Below are 23633 nucleotides of genomic sequence, written 5' to 3' on the forward strand. Positions count from 1 at the left end.
TTTTAGTCTGCATATAAAATTTGTCTGAAGTCAAACTTTATAAAGTTTTATAAACTTTGTAAAAAAAGTATCAACACGAAATCAATGTTCTTAGATGCATCATGAAAAAAAATTCATATTGATATACTCCCTCCGTTCCTAAATATAAGTCTTTGTAGAGATTCCACTATGAACCACATACAGATGTATATAGATGCATTTTAGAGAGTAGATTCATTCGTTTTGCTCCGTATGTGGTCCATAGTAAAATCTCTCCAAAGACTTATATTTAGGAACGGAGGGAGTATAACCTTAGTATTGCGGATGTTGATATTTTTTTTACGGAATCAATAACTTCCGAACGTCCAACTTTTACGCTCTCGCCCCGAACGACCTTTTGATCGTAGGATGTCAGCATTGATCCTAAAGCATGCCAAAGCAGCCACGTCATCGATTCCTTTCGTTCGGAAAAGGAGGTGGCTGCCCTGAACGTTTCCATCGTCCTCACGCCGCTGCCTTATCCATTTTCTCTCCTCACCAACCACACACTCCCAAGCAAACCTCCATTCCCATCCCCTTTCCTCACTACGGAGCACGGAGGAAGAGCACCAAGCGTCGGCGATGAGGCGGCCATGCGCCGGTGACGAGGCGGGCAGCGGAGGACACGCGGTGGGCGGCGGCGTGGAGGAACTCTACTAGATCCAACATCGGGACATTGTGCGGCTGAGATGGGCCGAGCTGCGCTGTCCTCGTCGGCGTCGCGCCTCCCAAACTCCACCGGCGTTGAGCCTCGAGCTGGGGCTCGGCAGCCTCGTCCAGCCGCCTCTGAGCAGCCTTGCGGTGGCCCGGCAACATGCGCGGTGTCCCGCCACAGGGAGGCTCGCCGGAAGAGCCGCTCATCGGGGAGCGCACGAGGAGCAGCTGACAGATAGGCTCGCCGGGAATGCGCGTCGTGGCCTCCGTCGGTCAATGACGCCCTCATGCCCAGTGCCAGAGCAACGGCTGGGGGCAGAGGTAAGTGGCGGCGATGCCCTCAAGCGGCGCGTCCTACATCGACAGCTGACGGTCGTCCATGGGCCAGTGCCCTCCGCCGGAGGAGTCGCTGGTGCTCGCTTAGGTCGGGGGCTTCCTCTTCCATTTTCCCCACGACGCGTGCTTGGACAGGATCTGGGGAGGTCGGGTGCTTCCTCTTCCATTTTCCCCGCCAGTCGAGTGAGTAGGAGCAGTTTGCTGCTCCTGTGGTATGCATGCTATCTCCTTTTTTGTGATTGCTTCTGTTTTCCCTCTAGATCATATGCAGTGTTTTTGCTTTTGGTGATTGGATTAAGTTGCTACAAGTACTGAGTTCACATCATCACGGCAATTTTCAGAAATCTTTGTAATAGTTCACACATCATCACGGCAATTTTTAGAAATCTTTGTAATAGTTGCACGGCAAATTTTAGTTTAAGTTGCCATGACAATTTTTAGTTTAAGTCGCCATGGCAAACTTATTGTAAATAGCATGGCAATTTTTGTTTGAAATATGACGGCAAATATACATTTCCAAAACATGGCAAATTTAACTACGTATCACGGAAATATACTTGTATAGCCATGGCATTTTTAATTTGTTTCCATGGCAAAAGTACTCCATTTTTGCTATGGAAAAAATTAATCCGTTTATTGACATGGCAGTTTTCACTCCATTTTTGCCATGGCAAATTTAACTTCATTTTTTGGCATGACAAAAATATGTTTATTTTTCGCATGGCAAATTTTAGGTTAAGTTGCCATGGCAATTTTCAGTTTAAGTCGCCATGACAAATTTATTGTAAAGAGCATGGCAGTTTTAATTCAAATATTATGCAAATCTAAATTTATAGAACATGGCAAATTTTATTATGTAGCATCTTAAATATACTTGTGTAGCCATGGCATTTCTTAATTTATTTTCCATGGCAAAAGTACTACTTTTTTGCCATGGAAAATTTCACACCATTTTTGGCATGGCAAATTTAACTCCATTTTATGCCATGTCAAACTTCTATAATTAACATGTTCAAAAACATGTAAACTTGCCATGGCAAACTTATAGTTGTTCAAAAACATGGCAAACTTTGCCATGGCAACTTACGATGTTCAAAAACATGGCAACCTTTTGTAGATGTTCAAAAATATGACAAATTTGACATGGCATTTTAAAATGTTCAAAAACATGGCAAACTTGCCATGGCAACTAAAGTTGTTCAAAAACGTGGCAATGTTTGTAGATGTTTAAAAACATGGCAAATTTGCCATGGCAACTAAAATAAGTATTGTTTATAGATGTGTCTTTTTCCATGGCAACTAAATTCATTTTTTGCCATGGTTCGTTGTGTCTTTTTGCCATGTCCATCTTAAGAATGTTTGTCATGGGCATTACAAATTAGTTTGAGAACATGGCAAGTTTGTTCTTTCAAATTTGTTTTTGCCATCGGGATTACAGGTAGAATATCAGTACAACTTAAGATGGTTTCTCCATTTTTTTCCGAAAATTTTCTATGTGTCTAGAGATAGCTTTTTTCACCATATCACTTCATGGCAACTTTTGCATTTTTTTTGTAAACTTTGTAGTGTTGGCAATTTTTTTATACTGTACAGATGCAATGATTTATTCCTTTTTTCTTGTTATTTTTTAAAACATAAACTTAAACATGGCAGTTTTTTCATAGAATGGCAAAAATCCATGGCAATTTTTTCGTGCAATAGACCATTGTTTATTAGTAATCACAGAAAAAACTGGGCTTCTTTTACTAGTTGTAACTTAATATGGGCTTTATTTTTCGTTTTCCTTTTCACAGGAAAAAGGCCTGTAGGGCCCGATGGTGGGGCGTTCGTGCTGGGGCGTTCTCCTCCCGAACGAGTCGTTCGGTCGATGCCCCTCCCGTCCCGAACGAAGCCTTCGGGGTCCTTTTTTTATATAAATTTGATCAAACTTTGCTTCTTATAAGGGGCCGTGCATTGTGTTTTCCTAGAGGAAAGCGGAGCTCCAGGGTTAGCCTCGTTTGAAAGAAGAAACAACTTATATATCCGCATCTCTGGAATACACAGGGTTCTCTGGAATACTCAGGGTTTGGATTCGATTCAGTAAGTTTACTCGTAGCTGTGGAACGATTGAGACACTTTTGGGATTGCAGTCAGGTAGTAGCATCAGCATATGCTCTATTTTTATACAGTGATACTAATGTTCCTCTGAAACCTATACATCTGATGTAGCGGCTGGAGCCACAAAGGTGCAACAAGACAATCAAAGAGTAAACAGTTGCTGCAACACAGGCACTTTGAAAGAAAGAAACAAGAAAACATACTTGTGGACACACACAAACACATATTATATTTCCTTGACACGGGTTGTTTCTTCAATTACAGACCTTAATTAGTACCACCAAATCGCCAAACCGGTACATGTTTCATTCCATCTCCTTAACGGCAATTGGGCAGATCGCGAGGGACACGGTTTCACAATAAACTGGGAAAAGAGCTGCAGGCAGCAGACGCCGAATCTACATTTCAAATCCCCAGTAGCTCTATGATTGCATAATTAACCTTTCAGATTTTCTATGCAGTAATTAATCACAAGCATGATACCATTGTTTCCCACCGACAGTCATGCATCCATTTTTCATCAAATTAGTTTCCGTTGACAAAGCTCAGTTGGTAAAACATTAAATAAGAAAAAAAACATAATAAATGAACTTCGGCAAGCATAAATCACACAATTGGAACAAAGCTAACTCAGTCCATCTGTGGTTACACAACCCCAATTTATCATCAGAACATCAAGAGATCTTACGTTCGAGATAAAAAAAACTGTAAATCTAGAGCAATATGGTTTTGGTACCAGGGAATGGATTTTTTTTAATGAAAATCAGGGTATGGATTTTCTGCATGCTTTTAAAGAGAAATGGAGAACACAGATTACTCAAATGCTCTGCCCAAATTCAGGCCAACAGTTTTTCATTCATATCTGATTTTTTTACAACATGATTTGTTACTCGGTACATTGAGGACTTGCTTAACTTGAAGGTTCACCCACACGGACTCAAGAAAGGAGTTGGTTGCTTCTTTGGTGCAGCAACAACAATATGGTTTTGCTTCGGGATTTTGCAGCTGAGATCCCGCATTCCCCTTCGAGCACCCAGAGTTGAAACTGGAGTCACCTTCTTCACGCTAGGTGAAGCAGCAGTGACAGGCAGTGGTGTAGAGCCGAAGGAACACCAAGCAAACATGGTATTGTGAAAACAGAGACGAATCCATTGGATCTGTGCCTCAGTACACACTTTTCCTACTAGAGCAGCAGAATGTTTTAAGGAGCCACAGAAGCATACAAGAATAAATAGATACAAATTCAGGCCAACAAATTTTTATTCATATCTGAAATCGATTACAGTGCGACTTGATAGTCGGTACATTGAGGACTTGCTTAGCTCAAAGCTTCACCCACACATACACACAAGAGTTCACTAACCAATGTTACTCGTCGGAAACTGCAACTTTAACACACCAAGACGCCAGTGCCTAAGAATCCAATTCAGGCAAGATTAATTTTACAGGAGAGTCAGCATAGTCTCCAAACCCTAGGCAGCTCACAAGATTACGTGTGTATCGACAAGTTCAATTCTACTCCTTTTTTCCTGCTACAAGCCGGGTAGCAAACGGGCGTTTTGCATTTTGCAGCGAGTGCGTTTTCCGCTCTGTCTTGTGCTGGAATTGCAGTACATGAGTTTCCATTTTTTTTGGCTCATCTGCTTTACTTTGATTCATTGAACATGCCCTTTATTTACTTAAACCCTTGACTTAGGACCAGGTATGGATGTAGTGTAACTATGCCGTACACATCTTAACAAGGTTTTTGCTGCCTAGACTAGATGGAGACTCTGCCGACACTCTTGTAAAATTACTAATGACTGAAAGGGATTCAAAGAACACTAGAAATCTTGGTGGTTAAGTGCAGAACCTAGAGATGCAAAGATTAAATGAAACTCATGTGTGAATGGTTTAGGAAGGTAAAAGACTAGCAAGGGCGTAATACCACTGGACGCACCCAAGGAATTGGTTGCTTCCTTGGTGCTGCAGCGGTGACACGGTTTTGCTTCGGAATCTTGCAGCTGAGCTCCCCCATCCCCCTTCTTGCGCGCAGAGTTGAAGCTGGAGTCGCCTTCTTCACGCTGGGCGCAGCAGCAATGACAGGCAATGGTGTAGAGCCGACGAAAGAGCGGGCCTTGGAAGCGACGGGACAAGAGACCTTCTTCACGGGCGCAACAGCAGTGGCAGGCAGGCAGAGTGGAGCCTTGGAAGCCGGGCGCTTGCGGTGGTGGCAAGCGGACTCCTCGTCTTCAGCCATCTGGCGTCCACGGGCACGGATCGCGCACCGGACATCCACGGGGTCAGCACCAGCAGCAGCCGGCAAGGTGGTGGCAGGCCCAGGGCGCGCGGCGGAGGCAATATCAGAGGCATCGAAGGAGCCGGGAATCGCCGGCGCAGGGCTGCGTTCTCCTTGGTTGACACCCTTGAGGTGGTGAACAAGTGGGCACCAGGCACGGACGGGATCAGCACGGGCCGCCTTGGCAGGAGCAGCGACATGAGACGCGGCCGTGGCGGCGTGGCGATGGGGACGCCCTCCATGGTCGACGTAGCGGCGGAGTTCTTGGGCGGCTGCAGCGGCCTCCTTGGCGAGGCCGTCTTCCTCGAGACGGCGCTGGAAGTCGGCGTCCCAGCGGGCGAGGGACTCCCGGGACTCACTGGTGGCCTTGGCCAGGCTGTGCTTGGTCCAGTACTCAAGCACCCTCTCGAGGACGCGCGAGGGCACCCGCATCTTCAGCGGGAGGGCTTGGGTGGCGGTCGGGCGATAGTCCCACGCCGGAGCGACGAGCACCTTGCCGTCGGAGCTACGGAGCTGGAGCACCTTCGCCGCCATCGGTGGCGTGTCTTGGATTGGATCTGGGGATCGGGGAGGGAGGCGAACGAATCGAGTTGGAGCCGCTGCCCGACCGCAAGCGCTTTTATTCATCGGCGACCCGACCGCAAGCGCTTTTATTCATCGGCGAGCTCCTGGTTCTTGGCGGACTCGGATTACCAGCTGTCGCCGGCTGAACTGGAAATGAACTCGAACTCGAATTCACAGGGCTGCCACCGCGCGGGGCCGTGTACCAGCCGAGCGGGGCAGGCGATGCCACCTCGCTGGTCCGACCGGCGTACGGGTTGGCCGGCGGCATCCGCGTCTCGGCGTGCGGTCACGGCCATTCCATCAGCGGGCAGGCGCAGGTACCCGAGCTCCGCGTCGCTAGCCATGGAGATCTTCAGGTGGCTGGCTCGTTGATTTCCCAGAGATCCCCGAACCGCAGCTCCCACCGGTGCGAGGAAGACGGCTGCATCCCTCCCGTCCGCTGTCGCGCCCTGCGCCGCCTCCTCCACAAGGCCGTCAGCCGGCGCACCCACACGGCGCGGCTCTGTTCCTCTGTTCTCGTAGCTTCTTCCTCTGTTCCTTTTCTTGGCTCCGGCCTCTCGGGCTCTGCTGCTGCCGAGGGCATTTTCTTTAACATTATCGAGACTTTTATTCCTCAAATGATCACCGTATCGTTTACAAGTGCTAGGGAAATAATCCCAACTTCCAGAACTACTATAAGAATTAATGAAAAAAATATCACACTCTGTTGACCGTGCACATGAAAACATAAATAGGAGATGTAAATCGCTGCTCTAAAATTACGCTGGTTCTTAAAGCATACACCTTCAAAGATGTCACACCCTTTGAAAAAGACCTGAAAACCAACAAAAAGATAGCTAAGTGTAGTACAACAACACGAGGCTACCAGCACGACCAAATCACAAATATTACTTTGCTGAGCTTGTGTCAGATCTAGAAAGCATCTAAACTAATACAACATCCTCACGCACCAACCTCCCTGTTGGTAAGAAACAACTCTTTGAAAAGCACTGATGCTACCAACAGAAATGAAAACAGAGCAAACATAAGTTTCTCGGGCGTTCAAATCTTCAGCCAATTACAATTTCTTGTTGTTACAGTGAGATGTATATATACAAATTTTAATTTGGTAGCGCAAAGACCTATTGGAACCCACACCAGGCAAGGCTCCAAAAGAATTCTCTTCGCGGCACTGGACCAGAGCCATCCTCGGGAAGCTCTAGCTCTACCCAAGGATAGAGCCATCCTCTGCAACATCACACAGATTACAAGAGGGACGACAAAGCACACCGAGCTACCACGGCCTCCAAAATAGGTATAACGGCCGAAACGAACGCACACATCCTGCTGACACGTAAGAATGAGATATAATAAAGCACACGACACCCGACCATGTCCGGAATATACACGTAGATGATTAGGAGCCCATAATTTGCTTTACAATATGCTTAGAGAAAATGATAACACATAGAAAAATAAAACAGAATGATGAATCACCTAAAGCATTTGCCATGTGGCGTGGATGATAATATTGCATATAAAAGCGTGTGAAGAAGAGAAGCAATAAGGCAAAGGACGTAGCAGACATATTTCTTTCCTTGGATTTGAGAATACATCTCTAAATGTAGCATACAAAGGTATTGACTTTTCATATAGTTTCAACATGGGTTGTTCTGCATAGCCAATCCGACATAACAAATATAGTCTAATACAATGCTATATGAAGTGCTATTATGAGAGCATAAGCTGCCAAGTATATATATCTTCAGCAATCAGCAGAAATATCATATATGGCCAGAAACCACGGCAGGAAGATAGGCAGAGATGAGAGTAGCAAACCTTGACGAGCAGAACAGAGACAGCAAGAAACAGAACGGAGATGCTGCACCCGACAAGATCGACTCTGCAATGGTCAAGATCGAACAACCTGCAAAAAAAGGGCAGCCCGGTGCATGTAGCTCCCGCTTGTGCAGGGTCTGGGAAAGGGTCCAACCAGAATAGACAAAAAAAACATCAGCAGAAAACAATGGTATTATGTAGCAACACATATGAAAGCAAGAAGGTGCCGCTGGTCGGAGAAGCAAAAAAAAACATTAGCAGCATGCACCATAAAAAGGGAAAAAAAATCTTATACGACCTAGGTCGTACGCTTCCCTAGATGAGACCCACTCCGATTCGTGACACCTGTATACATCAATCTCAAAGCACCGGTGCCTCTGTTATCTCTAGTCTTCCCGATTCCCATCCATTCTTTATTTGACGACCCCTCGCCGGCGGCGACCGTGCGGCACGACCAGGCACTGGGCACGACGCCGTCGTCTTTGATGCACCTGCGCTGGCTACACCTCGCCGGCGGCGAACGTGCGGCTTCTGCTCCGTCACGCGCCAAGTAAGCCATGGCGACAAACTGCACAAGGTATTGTCGACGGCGGCCGAGCTGTGTAGTTGGCCATGGCAACGAACTCCATGGCAGAAAAATAAATGAGAGCAAGCTAAGTCATGCAGTGAACCCAGTGCCAAGAAACAGGTGCCAAGAAACAGCGAGTGAGACACTGACGGCGAGAAGCATGGACACGGCTAAGTGGTGCATGCAGCCTTCGTAATACGCCGGCGGTGCCGCGAGTGGAGGCGCCAGGAGCACAGCCGCCGTCAATGTGACGCCCCCAATTCGACCGTACACTAATCATGCACACAAATGTGTACGATCAAGATCAGGGACTCACGGGAAGATATCACAACACAACTCTACAACATAAATAAGTCATACAAGCATCATAATACAAGCCAGGGGCCTCGAGGGCTCGAATACAAGTGCTCGATCATAGACGAGTCAGCGGAAGCAACAATATCTGAGTACAGACATAAGTTAAACAAGTTTGCCTTAAGAAGGCTAGCACAAAAGTAGCAACGATCGAAAAGGCAAGGCCTCCTGCCTGGGACCTCCTAACTACTCCTCGAAGCCGAACTCCATGTAGAATCATCCTCGAGATCTCTAGCTCCTGGACTCCAGCATCTGGTTGCGACAATCAGGTATAGACAGGGGAAAAGAGGGAGAAAAGCAACCGTGAGTACTCATCCAAAGTACTCGCAAGCAAGGAGCTACACTACATATGCATGGGTATATGTGTAAAGGGCCATATCGGTGGACTGAACTGCAGAATGCCAGAATAAGAGGGGGATAGCTAATCCTGTCGAAGACTACGCTTCTGGCAGCCTCCATCTTGCAGCATGTAGAAGAGAGTAGATGGTAAGTTCACCAAGTAGCATCGTATAGCATAATCCTACCCGGCGATCCCCTCCTCGTCGCCCTGTTAGAGAGCGATCACCGGGTTATATCTAGCACTTGGAAGGGTGTGTTTTATTAAGTATCCAGTTCTAGTTGTCATAAGGTCAAGGTACAACTCCGGGTCGTCCTTTTACCGAGGGACATGGCTATTCGAATAGATAAACTTCCCTGCAGGGGTGTGTTGGAAATATGCCCTAGAGGCAATAATAAAATGGTTATTATTATATTTCCTTGTTCATGATAATTTTCTATTGTTCATGCTATAATTGTGTTATCCGGAAATCGTAATACATGTGTGAATACATAGACCACAACATGTCCCTAGTGAGCCTCTAGTTGACTAGCTCGTTGATCAACAGATAGTCATGGTTTCCTGACTATGGACATTGGATGTCATTGATAACGGGATCACATCATTAGGAGAATGATGTGATGGACAAGACCCAATCCTAAGCATAGCACAAGATCGTGTAGTTCGTTTGCTAGAGCTTTTCCAAATGTCAAGTATCATTTCCTTAGACCATGAGATTGTGCAACTCCCGGATACCATAGGAGTGCTTTGGGTGTGCCAAACGTCACAACGTAACTAGGTGGCTATAAAGGTGCACTACGGGTATCTCCGAAAGTGTCTGTTGGGTTGGCACGAATCGAGACTGGGATTTGTCACTCCGTATGACGGAGAGGTATCTCTGGGCCCACTCGGTAATGCATCATCATAATGAGCTCAATGTGACCAAGTGTTTGGTCACGGGATCATGCATTACGGTACGAGTAAAGTGACTTGCCGGTAACGAGATTGAACAAGGTATTGGGATACCGACGATCGAATCTAGGGCAAGTAACGTACCGATTGACAAAGGGAATTGTATACGGGATTGATTGAATCCTCGACATCGTGGTTCATCCGATGAGATCATCGTGGAACATGTGGGAGCCAACATGGGTATCCAGATCCCGCTGTTGGTTATTGACCGGAGAGTCGTCTCGGTCATGTCTGCATGTCTCCCGAACCCGTAGGGTCTACACACTTAAGGTTCGGTGACGCTAGGGTTGTAGAGATATTAGTATGTGGAAATCCGAAAGTTGTTCGGAGTCCCAGATGAGATCCCGGACGTCACGAGGAGTTCCGGAATGGTCCGGAGGTGAAGAATTGTATATAGGAAGTCCAGTTTCGGCCACCGGGAAAGTTTCGGGGGTCACCGGTATTGTACCGGGACCACCGGAAGGGTCCCGGGGGGTCCACCGGGTGGGGCCACCTATCCCGGAGGGCCCCATGGGCTGAAGTGGGAGGGGAACCAGCCCCTGGTGGGCTGGTGCGCCCCCTTGGGCCTCCCCCTGCGCCTAGGGTTGGAAACCCTAGGGGTGGGGGGCGCCCCACTTGGCTTGGGGGGCAAGCCACCCCCTTGGCCACCGCCCCCCTTGGAGATTGGATCTCCTAGGGCCGGCGCCCCCCCAGGGGCCCTATATAAAGAGGGGGGGAGGGCAGCCGCACCCAAGCCCCTGGCGCCTCCCTCTCCCTCCCGTGACACCTCTCCCTCTCGCTGAGCTTGGCGAAGCCCTGCCGAGATCCCCGCTGCTTCCACCACCACGTCGTCGTGCTGCTGGATCTCCAACAACCTCTCCCTCCCCTTGCTGGATCAAGAAGGAGGAGATGTCTTCCCCAACCGTACGTGTGTTGAACGCGGAGGTGCCGTCCGTTCGGCGCTCGGTCATCGGTGATTTGGATCACGACGAGTACGACTCCATCAACCCCGTTCACTTGAACGCTTCCGCTCGCGATCTACAAGGGTATGTAGATGCACTCTTTTTTCCCTCTCGTTGCTAGAAGACTCCATAGATTGTTCTTGGTGATGCGTAGAAAATTTAAATTTCTGCAACGATCTCCAACAGTGGCATCATGAGTCAGGTCTATGCGTAGTTTCTATGCACGAGTAGAACAAAAACTTGTTGTGGGCGTAGATGTTGTCAATTTTCTTGCCACTACTAGTCTTATCTTGTTTCGGCGGCATCGTGGGATGAAGCGGCCCGGACCGACCTTACACGTACGCTTACGTGAGACAGGTTCCACCGACTGACATGCACTAGTTGCATAAGGTGGCTAGCGGGTGTCTGTCTCTCCCACTTTAGTCGGATCGGATTCGATGAAAAGGGTCCTTATGAAGGGTAAATAGAAATTGGCATATCACGTTGTGGTTTTGGCGTAGGTAAGAAACGTTCTTGCTAAGAAACCTATAGCAGCCACGTAATAAACTTGCAACAACAATTAGAGGACGTCTAACTTGTTTTTGCAGCATATGCCGTGTGATGTGATATGGCCAAAAGGATGTGATGACCGATATATGTGATGTATGAGATTGATCATGTTCTTGTAATAGGAATCACGACTTGCATGTCGATGAGCATGACAACCGGCAGGAGCCATAGGAGCTGTCTTAATTTATTTATGACCTGCGTGTCAACATATAACGTCATGTAAATTACTTTACTTTATTGCTAAACCGTTAGCCATAGTAGTAGAAGTAATAAATGACGAGACAACTTCATGAAGACACGATGATGGAGATCATGGTGTCATGCCGGTGACGACGATGATCATGGTGCCCCGAAGATGGAGATCAAAAGGAGCAAAATGATATTGGCCATATCATGTCACTATTTGATTGCATGTGATGTTTATCATGTTTTACATCTTATTTGCTTAGAACGACGGTAGCTTAAATAAGATGATCCCTCGCAATAATTTCAAGAAAGTGTTCCCCCTAACTGTGCACCGTTGCGAAGGTTCGTTGTTTCGAAGCACCGCGTGATGATCGGGTGTGATAGATTCTAACGTTCGAATACAACGGGTGTAAGCCAGATTTACACACGCAATACACTTAGGTTGACTTGACGAGCCTAGCGTACAGACATGGCCTCGGAACACGGAAGACCGAAAGGTCGAGCATGAGTCGTATAGAAGATACGATCAACATGAAGATGTTCACCGATGTTGACTAGTCCGTCTCACGTGATGATCGGACACGGCCTAGTTGACTCGGATCATGTTTCACTTAGATGACTAGAGGGATGTCTATCTGAGTGGGAGTTCATTGAATAATTTGATTAGATGAACTTAATTATCATGAACTTAGTCTAAAATCTTTACAATATGTCTTGTAGATCAAATGGCCCACGCTAATGTTGCCCTCAACTTCAACGCGTTCCTAGAGAAAACCAAGCTGAAAGATGATGGCAGCAACTATACGGACTGGGTCCGGAACCTGAGGATCATCCTCATAACTGCCAAGAAAGATTATGTCCTAGAAGCACCGCTAGGTGACGCACCCATCCCAGAGAACCAAGACGTTATGAACGCTTGGCAGCAGCGTGCTGATGATTACTCCCTCGTTCAGTGCGGCATGCTTTACAGCTTAGAACCGGGGCTCCAAAAGCATTTTGAGCAACACGGAGCATATGAGATGTTCGAAGAGCTGAAAATGGTTTTCCAAGCTCATGCCCGGGTCGAGAGATATGAAGTCTCCGACAAGTTCTTCAGTTGTAAGATGGAGGAAAATAGTTCTGTCAGTGAGCACATACTCAAAATGTCTGGGTTACACAACCACTTGACTCAGCTGGGAGTTAATCTCCCGGATGACGCGGTCATTGACAGAATCCTTCAGTCGCTTCCACCGAGCTACAAGAGCTTTGTGATGAACTTCAATATGCAGGGGATGGAAAAGACCATTCCTGAGGTATATTCAATGCTGAAATCAGCGGAGGTGGAGATCAAAAAGGAACATCAAGTGTTGATGGTGAATAAAACCACTAAGTTCAAGAAAGGCAAGGGTAAGAAGAACTTCAAGAAGGACGGCAAGGGAGTTGCCGCGCCCGGTAAGCCAGTTGCCGGGAAGAAGCCAAAGAATGGACCCAAGCCTGAGACTGAGTGCTTTTATTGCAAGGGAAGTGGTCACTGGAAGCGGAACTGCCCCAAGTACTTAGCGGACAAGAAGGCGGCAACACCAAAGGTATATGTGATATACGTGTTATTGATGTGTACCTTACCAGCACTCGTAGTAGCTCCTGGGTATTTGATACCGGTGCGGTTGCTCATATTTGTAACTCAAAGCAGGAGCTGCGGAATAAACGGAGACTGGCAAAGGACGAGGTGACGATGCGCGTCGGGAATGGTTCCAAGGTCGATGTGATCGCCGTCGGCACGCTACCTCTACATTTACCTACGGGATTAGTTTTAAACCTCAATAATTGTTATTTAGTGCCAGCTCTGAGCATGAACATTGTATCAGGATATCGTTTAATTCGAGATGGCTACTCATTTAAATCCAAGAATAATGGTTGTTCTATTTGTATGAGAGATATGTTTTATGGTCATGCCCCGCTGGTTAATGGTTTATTCTTAATGAATCTCGAACGTAGTGTTACACATATTCATAGTGTGAGTACCAAAAGATGTAAGGTTGATAATGATAGTCCCACATACTTGTGGCACTGCCGTCTTGGTCACATTGGTGTCAAGCGCATGAAGAAGCTCCATGTTGATGGACTTTTAGAGTCTCTTGATTACGAATCATTTGACACGTGCGAACCATGCCTCATGGGTAAGATGACCAAGACTCCGTTCTCCGGAACAATGGAGTGAGCAACCAACTTATTGGAAATCATACATACTGATGTGTGTGGTCGAATGAGTGTTGAGGCTCGCGGTGGCTATAGTTATGTTCTCACTCTCACTGATGACTTGAGTAGATATGGGTATGTCTACCTAATGAAACACAAGTCAGAGATAGTTCAAGGAATTTCAGAGTGAGGTTGAGAATCAACGTGACAGGAAAATAAAATTCTTACGATCAGATCGTGGAGGGGAATATTTGAGTCACGAATTTGGCACACACTTAAGGAAATGTGGAATAGTTTCACAACTCACGCCGCCTGGAACACCTCAGCGAAATGGTGTGTCCGAACGTCGTAATTGCACTCTATTGGATATGGTGCGATCTATGATGTCTCTTACCGATCTACCGCTCTCATTTTGGGGCTATGCTTTAGAGACTGCCGCATTCAATTTAAATAGGGCTCCGTCGAAATCCGTTGAGACGATACCGTATGAATTATGGTTTGGGAAGAAACCTAAGCTGTCATTTCTAAAAGTTTGGGGATGCGATGCTTATGTCAAGAAACTTCAACCTGAAAAGCTCGAACCCAAGTCGGAAAAATGCGTTTTCATAGGGTACCCTAAGGAAACCATTGGGTATACCTTCTACCTCAGATCCGAAGGCAATATCTTTGTTGCCAAGAACGGGTCCTTTCTGGAGAAAGAGTTTCTCTCGAAAGAAGTAAGTGGGAGGAAAGTGGAACTTGATGAAGTACTACCTCTTGAACCGGAAAGTAGCGCAGCTCAGGAAGATGTTCCTGTGGTGCCTGCACTGACAGAGAGGAAGCTAATGATGATGATCAAGGTACTTCGGATCAAGTTACTACTGAACTTCGTAGGTCCACGAGGACACGTTCCACACCAGAGTGGTATGGCAACCCTGTCCTGGAAATCATGTTGTTAGACAACGGTGAACCTTCGAACTATGAAGAAGCAATGGCGGGCCCAGATTCCAACAAATGGCTTGAAGCCATGCAATCCGAGATAGAATCCATGTATGAAAACAAAGTGTGGACTTTGACAGACTTGCCCGATGATCGGCGAGCGATAGAAAACAAATGGATCTTTAAGAAGAAGACGGACGCGGATGGTAATGTTACCATCTATAAAGCTCGACTTGTCGCTAAGGGTTATCGACAAGTTCAAGGGGTTGACTACGATGAGACGTTCTCACCCGTAGCGAAGCTGAAGTCCGTCCGAGTCATGTTAGCAATTGCCGCATACTATGATTATGAGATATGGCAAATGGACGTCAAAACGGCATTCCTTAACGGCTTTCTTAAGGAAGAATTGTATATGATGCAGCCGGAAGGTTTTGTTGATCCTAAGAATGCTAACAAGGTATGCAAGCTCCAGCGCTCCATCTATGGGCTGGTGCAAGCATCTCGGAGTTGGAACATTCGATTTGATGAGATGATCAAAGCGTTTGGGTTTACACAGACTTATGGAGAAGCCTGTGTTTACAAGAAAGTGAGTGGGAGCTCTGTAGCATTTCTCATATTATATGTGGATGACATACTGTTGATGGGAAATGATATAGAATTCTTGGGAAGCATAAAGGCCTACTTGAACAAGTGTTTTTCAATGAAGGACCTTGGAGAAGCTGCTTATATATTAGGCATCAAGATCTATAGAGATAGATCAAGACGCCTCATTGGTCTTTCACAAAGTACGTACCTTGACAAGATATTGAAGAAGTTCAATATGGATCAGTCCAAGAAGGGGTTCTTGCCTGTATTGCAAGGTGTGCAATTGAGCACGGCTCAATGCCCGACCACGGCAGAAGATAGAGAAAAGATGAGTGTCGTCCCCTATGCCTCGGCCATAGGGTCTATTATGTATGCCATGCTGTGTACCAGACCTGATGTAAACCTTGCCGTAAGTTTGGTAGGAAGGTACCAAAGTAATCCCGGCATGGAACACTGGACAGCGGTCAAGAATATCCTGAAGTACCTGAAGAGGACTAAGGATATGTTTCTCGTTTATGGAGGTGACGAAGAGCTCGTCGTAAAGGGTTACGTCGATGCTAGCTTCGACACAGATCTGGATGACTCTAAGTCACAAACCGGATACGTGTATATTTTGAATGGTGGGGCAGTAAGTTGGTGCAGTTGCAAGCAAAGCGTTGTGGTGGGATCTACATGTGAAGCGGAATACATGGCGGCCTCAGAGGCAGCACAAGAAGCAATCTGGGTGAAGGAGTTCATTACCGACCTAGGAGTTATTCCCAATGCGTCGGGCCCGATGACTCTCTTTTGTGACAACACTGGAGCTATTGCCCTTGCCAAGGAGCCCAGGTTTCACAGGAAGACCAGGCATATCAAGCGTCGCTTCAACTCCATTCGTGAAAATGTTCAAAATGGAGACATAGATATTTGTAAAGTACATACGGACCTGAATGTAGCAGATCCGTTGACTAAACCTCTCCCTAGAGCAAAACATGATCAACACCAGAACTCTATGGGTGTTCGATTCATCACAATGTAACTAGATTATTGACTCTAGTGCAAGTGGGAGACTGTTGGAAATATGCCCTAGAGGCAATAATAAAATGGTTATTATTATATTTCCTTGTTCATGATAATTGTCTATTGTTCATGCTATAATTGTGTTATTCGGAAATCGTAATACATGTGTGAATACATAGACCACAACATGTCCCTAGTGAGCCTCTAGTTGACTAGCTCGTTGATCAACAAATAGTCATGGTTTCCTGACTATGGACATTGGATGTCATTGATAACGGGATCACATCATTACGAGAATGATGTGATGGACAAGACCCAATCCTAAGCATAGCACAAGATCGTGTAGTTCGTTTGCTAGAGCTTTTCCAAATGTCAAGTATCATTTCCTTAGACCATGAGATTGTGCAACTCCTGGATACCATAGGAGTGCTTTGGGTGTGCCAAACGTCACAACGTAACTGGGTGGCTATAAAGGTGCACTACGGGTATCTCCGAAAGTGTCTGTTGGGTTGGCACGAATCGAGACTGGAATTTGTCACTCCGTATGACGGAGAGGTATCTCTGGGCCCACTCGGTAATGCATCATCATAATGAGCTCAATGTGACCAAGTGTTTGGTCACGGGATCATGCATTACGGTACGAGTAAAGTGACTTGCCGGTAACGAGATTGAACAAGGTATTGGGATACCGACGATCGAATCTCGGGCAAGTAACATACCGATTGACAAAGGGAATTGTATACGGGATTGATTGAATCCTCGACATCGTGGTTCATCCGATGAGATCATCGTGGAACATGTGGGAGCCAACATGGGTATCCAGATCCCGCTGTTGGTTATTGACCGGAGAGTCGTCTCGGTCATGTCGGCATGTCTCCCGAACCCGTAGGGTCTACACACTTAAGGTTCGGTGACGCTAGGGTTGTAGAGATATTAGTATACGGAAATCCGAAAGTCGTTCAGAGTCCCGGATGAGATCCCGGACGCCACGAGGAGTTCCGGAATGGTCTGGAGGTGAAGAATTGTATATAGGAAGTCCAGTTTCGGCCACCGGGAAAGTTTCGGGGGTCACCGGTATTGTACCGGGACCACCGGAAGGGTCCCGGGGGGTCCACCGGGTGGGGCCACCTATCCCGGAGGGCCCCATGGGCTGAAGTGGGAGGGGAACCAGCCCCTGGTGGGCTGGTGCGCCCCCCTTGGGCCTCCCCCTGCGCCTAGGGTTGGAAACCCTAGGGGTGGGGGGCGCCCCACTTGGCTTGGGGGGCAAGCCACCCCCTTGGCCGTCGGCCCCCCTTGGAGATTGGATCTCCTAGGGCCGGCGCCCCCCGGGGCCCTATATAAAGAGGGGGGAGGGAGGGCAGCCGCACCCAAGCCCCTTGCGCCTCCCTCTCCCTCCCGTGACACCTCTCCCTCTCGCTGAGCTTGGCGAAGCCCTGCCGAGATCCCCGCTGCTTCCACCACCACGCCGTCGTGCTGCTGGATCTCCATCAACCTCTCCCTCCCCCTTGCTTGATCAAGAAGGAGGAGACGTCTTCCCCAACCGTACGTGTGTTGAACGCGGAGGTGCCGTCCGTTCGGCGCTCGGTCATCGGTGATTTGGATCACGACGAGTACGACTCCATCAACCCCGTTCACTTGAACGCTTCCGCTCGCGATCTACAAGGGTATGTAGATGCACTCTTTTCCCTCTCGTTGCTAGAAGACTCCATAGATTGTTCTTGGTGGTGCGTAGAAATTTTTAATTTCTGCAACGATCTCCAACAGGGTGCACCACATAACCCAACACGCTCGATCCCATTTGGCCGGACACACTTTTCTGGGTCATGCCCGGCCGCGGAAGATCAACACGTCGCAGCCCCACCTAGGCACAATAGAGAGGTCAGCACGCCGGTCTAAATCCTATGGCGCAGGGGTCTGGGCCCATCGCCCATTGCACACCTGCACATTGCGAACGCGGCCGGAAGCAGACCTAGCCTAGCAGGCGTTCCAGTCCAATCCGGCGCGCGCCACTCAGTCGCTGACGTCACGAAGGCTTCGGCCGATACCACGACATCGAGTGCCCATAACTGTTCCCGCGTAGTTGGTTAGTGCGTATAGACCAAATGGCCAGACTCAGATCAAATACCAAGATCTCGTTAAGCGTGTTAAGTATCCGCGAACGCCGACCAGGGCCAGGCCCACCTCTCTCCTAGGTGGTCTCAACCTGCCCTGTCGCTCCGCCACAAAGTAACAGTCGGGGGCCGTCAGGAACCCAGGCCCACCTCTACCGGGATGGAGCCACCCGTCCTTTCAGCCCCCTCATCAGAATCACTTGCGGGTACTCAACGAGCCGACCCGTCTTTAGTCACCACATGTGTCATGTATATAAAGTATATAGTATATACCCGTGATCACCTCCCGAAGTGATCACGGCCCAGTAGTATAGCATGGTAGACGGACAAGAGTGTAGGGCCACTGATGGAACACTAGCATCCTATACTAAGAAGTAGGATAGCAGGTAAGGGTAACAACTGTAGCAACAATGACAGGCTATGCAACAGAATAGGATTAACCGAAATCAGTAACATGCTACACTACTCTAATGCAAGCAGTATAGAGAAGAATAGGCGATATCTGGTGATCAAGGGGGGGGGGGGCTTGCCTGGTTGCTCTGGAAAGAAGGGGTCGTCATCACCGTAGTCGTACTCAGTGGCATCAGCAACGGTCTCGGGGTCTACCGAAGAAGAAGAGGGGGAAGAAACAGTAAATACGGAGCAAGCAAAACATCACAATACATAACGAGCTAATACGCGATGCTAGGTGTGCCCTACCGCGGTAGGAGGTGATACCGGCGAAGGGGGGAAACATCCGGGAAAGTATCCCCGGTGTTTCACGTTTTCGGACAGATGAACCGGAGAGGAAAGTTGCATGTTCGCTATGCTAGTGATGTCTGGCGGACGAACGGGCTGCGTATCCGGATTCGTCTCATCGTTCTGAGCAACTTTCATGTAGAAAGTATTTTCATCTGAGCTACAATTTATTTTATATGATTTTCTAAAGTTTTAAATAATTTTTAGAATTAATTTAATTAATTTAATTCAACATTATCCAGAATAGTGCATGCGGGCGTCAGCATGATGTCAGCAGTCAACAGAGGTGTTGACTGGGTCAAACTGACATGCGGGTCCCACTATCATACACTGTTAACTAATTAACAAATTTAATTAGTTTAAATAACAGATTAGTCAGGTTAATTAATTAATTAGTCTAATCTAATCAGGAATAATTAAGTTAATTAATTCTTTAATTAATTATTATTTTTAATTTAATTAATTTTTCTTTTTAATAATTTTTTTTTCAAAACGTTCTGGGCAAGGGCCCACTTGTCATAGGGCCAGAGGCCATAGCGGGCGCACGGGTGGCGGTTAACAGGGCGGCGCCCGAACGAGGGGCGGACCGGGCCGCAGCGGGGGGTACGGGCGCCATAGCGCGCCGGCGGCCACGGCGGGGCTCGCCGGCCGGCCGTCTCCGGTGAAGAAAGCCGGCGCGGAGGGGTGCGGTTGCGGGCGACTACGACGCGTGTGGGGAGGCCACGCGCATCGGTGCGGGGAGGCAGCGGACGCGGCCTGGCGACGAGCGCAGCAGGGCTTGCGGACGGCGCGGCCAGCGGCATAGCTCCGGTGGGCAAGGGCGCGGGCGAGGCCACGCACGAGCGGGCGAGCGCGGGGCTGCAGTGGCTACGCCGCACGAGGGAGGAGGTAGCAGCGGGGCGAGCGCGCGCGGGGTGGACGACGGGCGCGGTGACGGTGCTCGGCAAGCGTCGCGGCGAAGCGGGGACATGGACGGCGGCGTTCGGGCGAGGCGCGTGCGCACAGATGAGGCAAAAGTGGCAGTGGCCGCGGGCAATTGCGGGCGCGCGCGGGCGGAGCACTGTGACCGCGGGGTGAGGGAGAGGGGCGGTCGCGGTCCTCACCGCGGTTGTAGGGAACGTGGCAACGAGGGGCGAGGAGGAGACAGAGACGACGTGCATAGGGGTAGCAGGCCGTTGGGGAGGTCCGGTGAGGTGGAGGGCGGCGACGCAGCTCCGGGCGGCGGGGATCGTCGGCGGCGTCGGCGCGGTTTGTTCCCCCTCCCGATCCAATCGGGAGAGAGGGGGAGGGAGATATTTCGGGGGAGGAGTGGGGTGTCGGTGGGGGTTCGGGGTCTCACCGGGTGGGGGATAAGGGAATTGGGGGGTGGCCGGTTGGGCCAGTTGGGCCGGCCTGGCTAACAGCTGGACCAGCTGGCCCAGTGGGGGGTTCTTTTCTTTTTTGTTTGTTAGTTTGTTTTCTGTTTTGTATTTTCTTTTCTTTATTTATTTTCTTTTCTGTTTTAATTCATTTTAAGTATTTAGGTCTTTTATAAAAGCATGGATCCCACACCATAAATTCCTAGGCATTTATTTGCACACCCCGAACATTTTTGTTTTAAATTTTGAAAAACTTTTATTGTTGACATTATTTTAAATTTAAATTTTGAAAAGTTTTGATCCAACGCGATATTAACAACAGTAACCGGGGTGACGTGGCACCGTTATCGTGGGATTACTGTAGCTTAATTATCCGGGCGTTACAAAACTCCTCCACTACAAGAAATCTCGTCCCGAGATTTAAGAGGGGGTCTAAGGGGTAAAGGTTTGGTTACGGTATTCTAACGGACCTTCTCGAAGAAGTTAATCCCTTTCGTTGATGTCTTCAATTCTTTATTCCAATGCATCATGATGAAGTTGTCTCCCTTCAGGATCTCCATCGTACTTACGAAAGGATAAGGGGGTATTACGAAAGAACGAACCGCTACAATGTTTGTTTATCTAGCTGATAACATCAGGGAAGGTGGCGGAAGTAACTCTCGAATTGAAACTTTAGACATTATCGAGAGCAAGTGAGGAGGTATCATGAGAAGTTTCGAGCGGATAGACAATCGTTCGTTGCCTGAAACAGTGTGTGAGAGGGGTGCAAGGCAACGGGAATAAGTACTGTGTCTAATACCAGAATTGTTGATCACAGGGAAGGTGGTCGTGAATTATATACGACGTCACGCGCGAGGAACAACCTTGGGAACCAGTGGTGTACAGGAGAGTCAGGTTTTTGATCCCGTGGAACTGTGGGTTATGGACCCACCATGTGGGTTAAAAGTAGGAAGAGGGGTGACGTCTTGCATGATCATGTAAGCAAGGCATGTCAGAGAATAACCGGTCAGTTATGTTGGCAGCAACGTTGGTACCAAGGGCGAGGGACGAAGAGAACCATTTTCATGCTTGTTGAAACGAGGCGGACCAATAGGCAAAGTTCTCGTCCATCAGTGGTTACCGAAATGTCATCAACAATAGTAACACAGTCTTGCTGACACAGTTGCACACCAAGGTGTTTACATAAGCAGAATAATATTACTGCTTAGATCATATAGATCACAAGCAACGTTAAACCAACCAATGGAAAGGAAAATATGATTATCAGATTAAACAGAACAATGGAAAGGAAAATGTGTTTAAACACATATTTCAGGGGTATATCCTTCCCAAGGACAATGGTTAGAAGAGAACCGGTTAGGTTAGGGAAGAGGAAGTTCATGACATTACCCAAACAACGGTGTTTGAATAGTTGGTAACGAAAATTTAGCATTGTGCTTCAAATGTTTTTATTGAAGATCGGAGTACCACAGACATGCTTCGAGATAGCATTGACATGGTCATTAGGTAAAGATCAGGCTATGGATACACAAAGGATCCATCAGGAACAACTTATGGAATAAGTCTTACAATTTCCTCATGGAAGAATGGCTAACCTTGGTAAAGAGGATACTATATCAATAGGTCATCCGGCCAGGTGTGCTAGGCATGACATCATCTTACCGGGTTATATAAAGACCAATGTTAGAACTCTTGGAATTATGTTCCAGCCATCATTTCTGACCAAGATTCAGATCAGATTGGTGTCAGGATATCTCAGACTCGGGATGCCTGAGAAGAAAAGGTGCAACACCAATTGATGAGATGACATTGTAAGATTCTCGGGAAATGAACTATGGAAGCGAGTTCCGAACAAGGGTTCATCATTAAGTCAAGGAGAGGTGAGGAGGTGACTGATTGACTCAGCGACAATCCATTGAGATTTCCAAAAGATGGATTTCCACAACTATGTGAACAAGGAGATAACATTAGCTAGATCGAATGACTTAATGATGTATGCTCGAGGAAAACATACACAATTAAACATTGGTTGAAAGGTGCACCCGAATATGGGCTTAGGTAGCATGATCAATGTTAGAATGGTGATTCGATAACCAATACACAAGGAATGAAACTATCGTTCATTAACTTACAAGCAATAGGGTTGCTGGAAGTTTTGAATTTTACACATCACAGTTCATTTGTGGGTACTTCGGTTAAAATCAACATGGGGACCAAGAACTGAATGTAGACGGCAAGATGTATTACTATATCAAGAATTCTTAAGAGGTGGTGAAATTCTCACGACATTCTTGATATAAAAGATGGTAATACTCCAAAGTAAAGAAGAACAAATGCTGGATAGCAAGGATCTCAAGGTATAACACAAAACACGAACAAGTTTGTGTTGGGGGGAGGCAAGAATGTTGTCGATGATAACACAATTCATCGAGGGGCAAGGATGGTATTTCTCATCCTGAATTTCGACACACAACTTGGAAGAAGTCAAATTGTTGACAATGATCTCGACAAATTTGTCGAGAGGTTTTCAAGAAGATGTAATTGATCGACGATGACATCAAGTCAAAGGAATGATGAAAGCGAAAGGGCTATTGGAACGACGGTTAGGACACAAACTTGAAATCAAGTTTGCTGTTCAAGGAGAAGTGATATGACGAGGAAGATCGATTGTAAGATTAGCTCACCGTCGCAATTTGTGGTCCGGGAAGAAGGACCCAGTAGCACAGTTAAAATTTAGAACGATAATGATATAGCCAATCAGGCTAGGAATGACGTGATCGAGTACAAACTTGCAAGTAAAGAAGATTACTAAGAGTTGTTTAATCGCGACGCGGACTCGATTCAGTTATCGATGTCCTTGAGTGTTTAATAACTCGAAGCCCGTGAAAAACTGTAATCAGTGAGAAAGTAGTACTTGATGAAGAACTCATAAGAAGTTATGCAGTTCCGTGATAATCTCGAGATACCAGGGGGGTAATACTCGATGACAAACCAAAGTAGAGGTTGGACTGGGGTATTGCTCTGCAGAAGACAAGTGCTTAACTTGTACGAGAAATGGTATTTAAAGGAGAACATGGTCGGAACCACGATTGCAAAAG

At 47.4% G+C, this 23633-nt stretch overlaps 1 protein-coding gene and 1 long non-coding RNA gene across 3 annotated transcripts; one reads left to right on the plus strand and one right to left on the minus strand.

The window, feature by feature from the left end:
- The first annotated feature begins 485 nt into the window (after window positions 1-485).
- On the plus strand, window positions 486-3600 carry LOC109754680 (uncharacterized). 2 transcript variants are annotated; one of them, XR_012184705.1, is made up of 3 exons: window positions 486-1220; window positions 2802-3141; window positions 3217-3600. It is a non-coding gene; the product is annotated as an uncharacterized lncRNA (long non-coding RNA). The 2 variants fall into 2 exon arrangements; XR_002230760.4 differs by lacking the exon at window positions 3217-3600 and having other exon boundaries at window positions 2802-3153.
- Window positions 3601-4347: 747 nt separating this feature from the next.
- LOC109754679 (uncharacterized) lies at window positions 4348-6584 on the minus strand. Its single transcript, XM_020313590.4, has one exon. The coding sequence runs from the start codon at window positions 6008-6010 to the stop codon at window positions 5015-5017; it is 996 nt and encodes a 331-aa protein (XP_020169179.1). The 5' UTR covers window positions 6011-6584; the 3' UTR covers window positions 4348-5014.
- Window positions 6585-23633: the final 17049 nt, after the last annotated feature.

This window comes from Aegilops tauschii, chromosome 5 (assembly GCF_002575655.3).
Source record: "Aegilops tauschii subsp. strangulata cultivar AL8/78 chromosome 5, Aet v6.0, whole genome shotgun sequence".
NCBI classification, from domain to species: Eukaryota; Viridiplantae; Streptophyta; class Magnoliopsida; order Poales; family Poaceae; genus Aegilops; species Aegilops tauschii.

What these genes read in the sequence shown, in the direction of transcription:
- LOC109754679 (XM_020313590.4), bottom strand. Translation starts at nt 6,010, where the DNA reads ATGAATAAAAGCGCTTGCGGTCGGGCAGCGGCTCCAACTCGATTCGTT.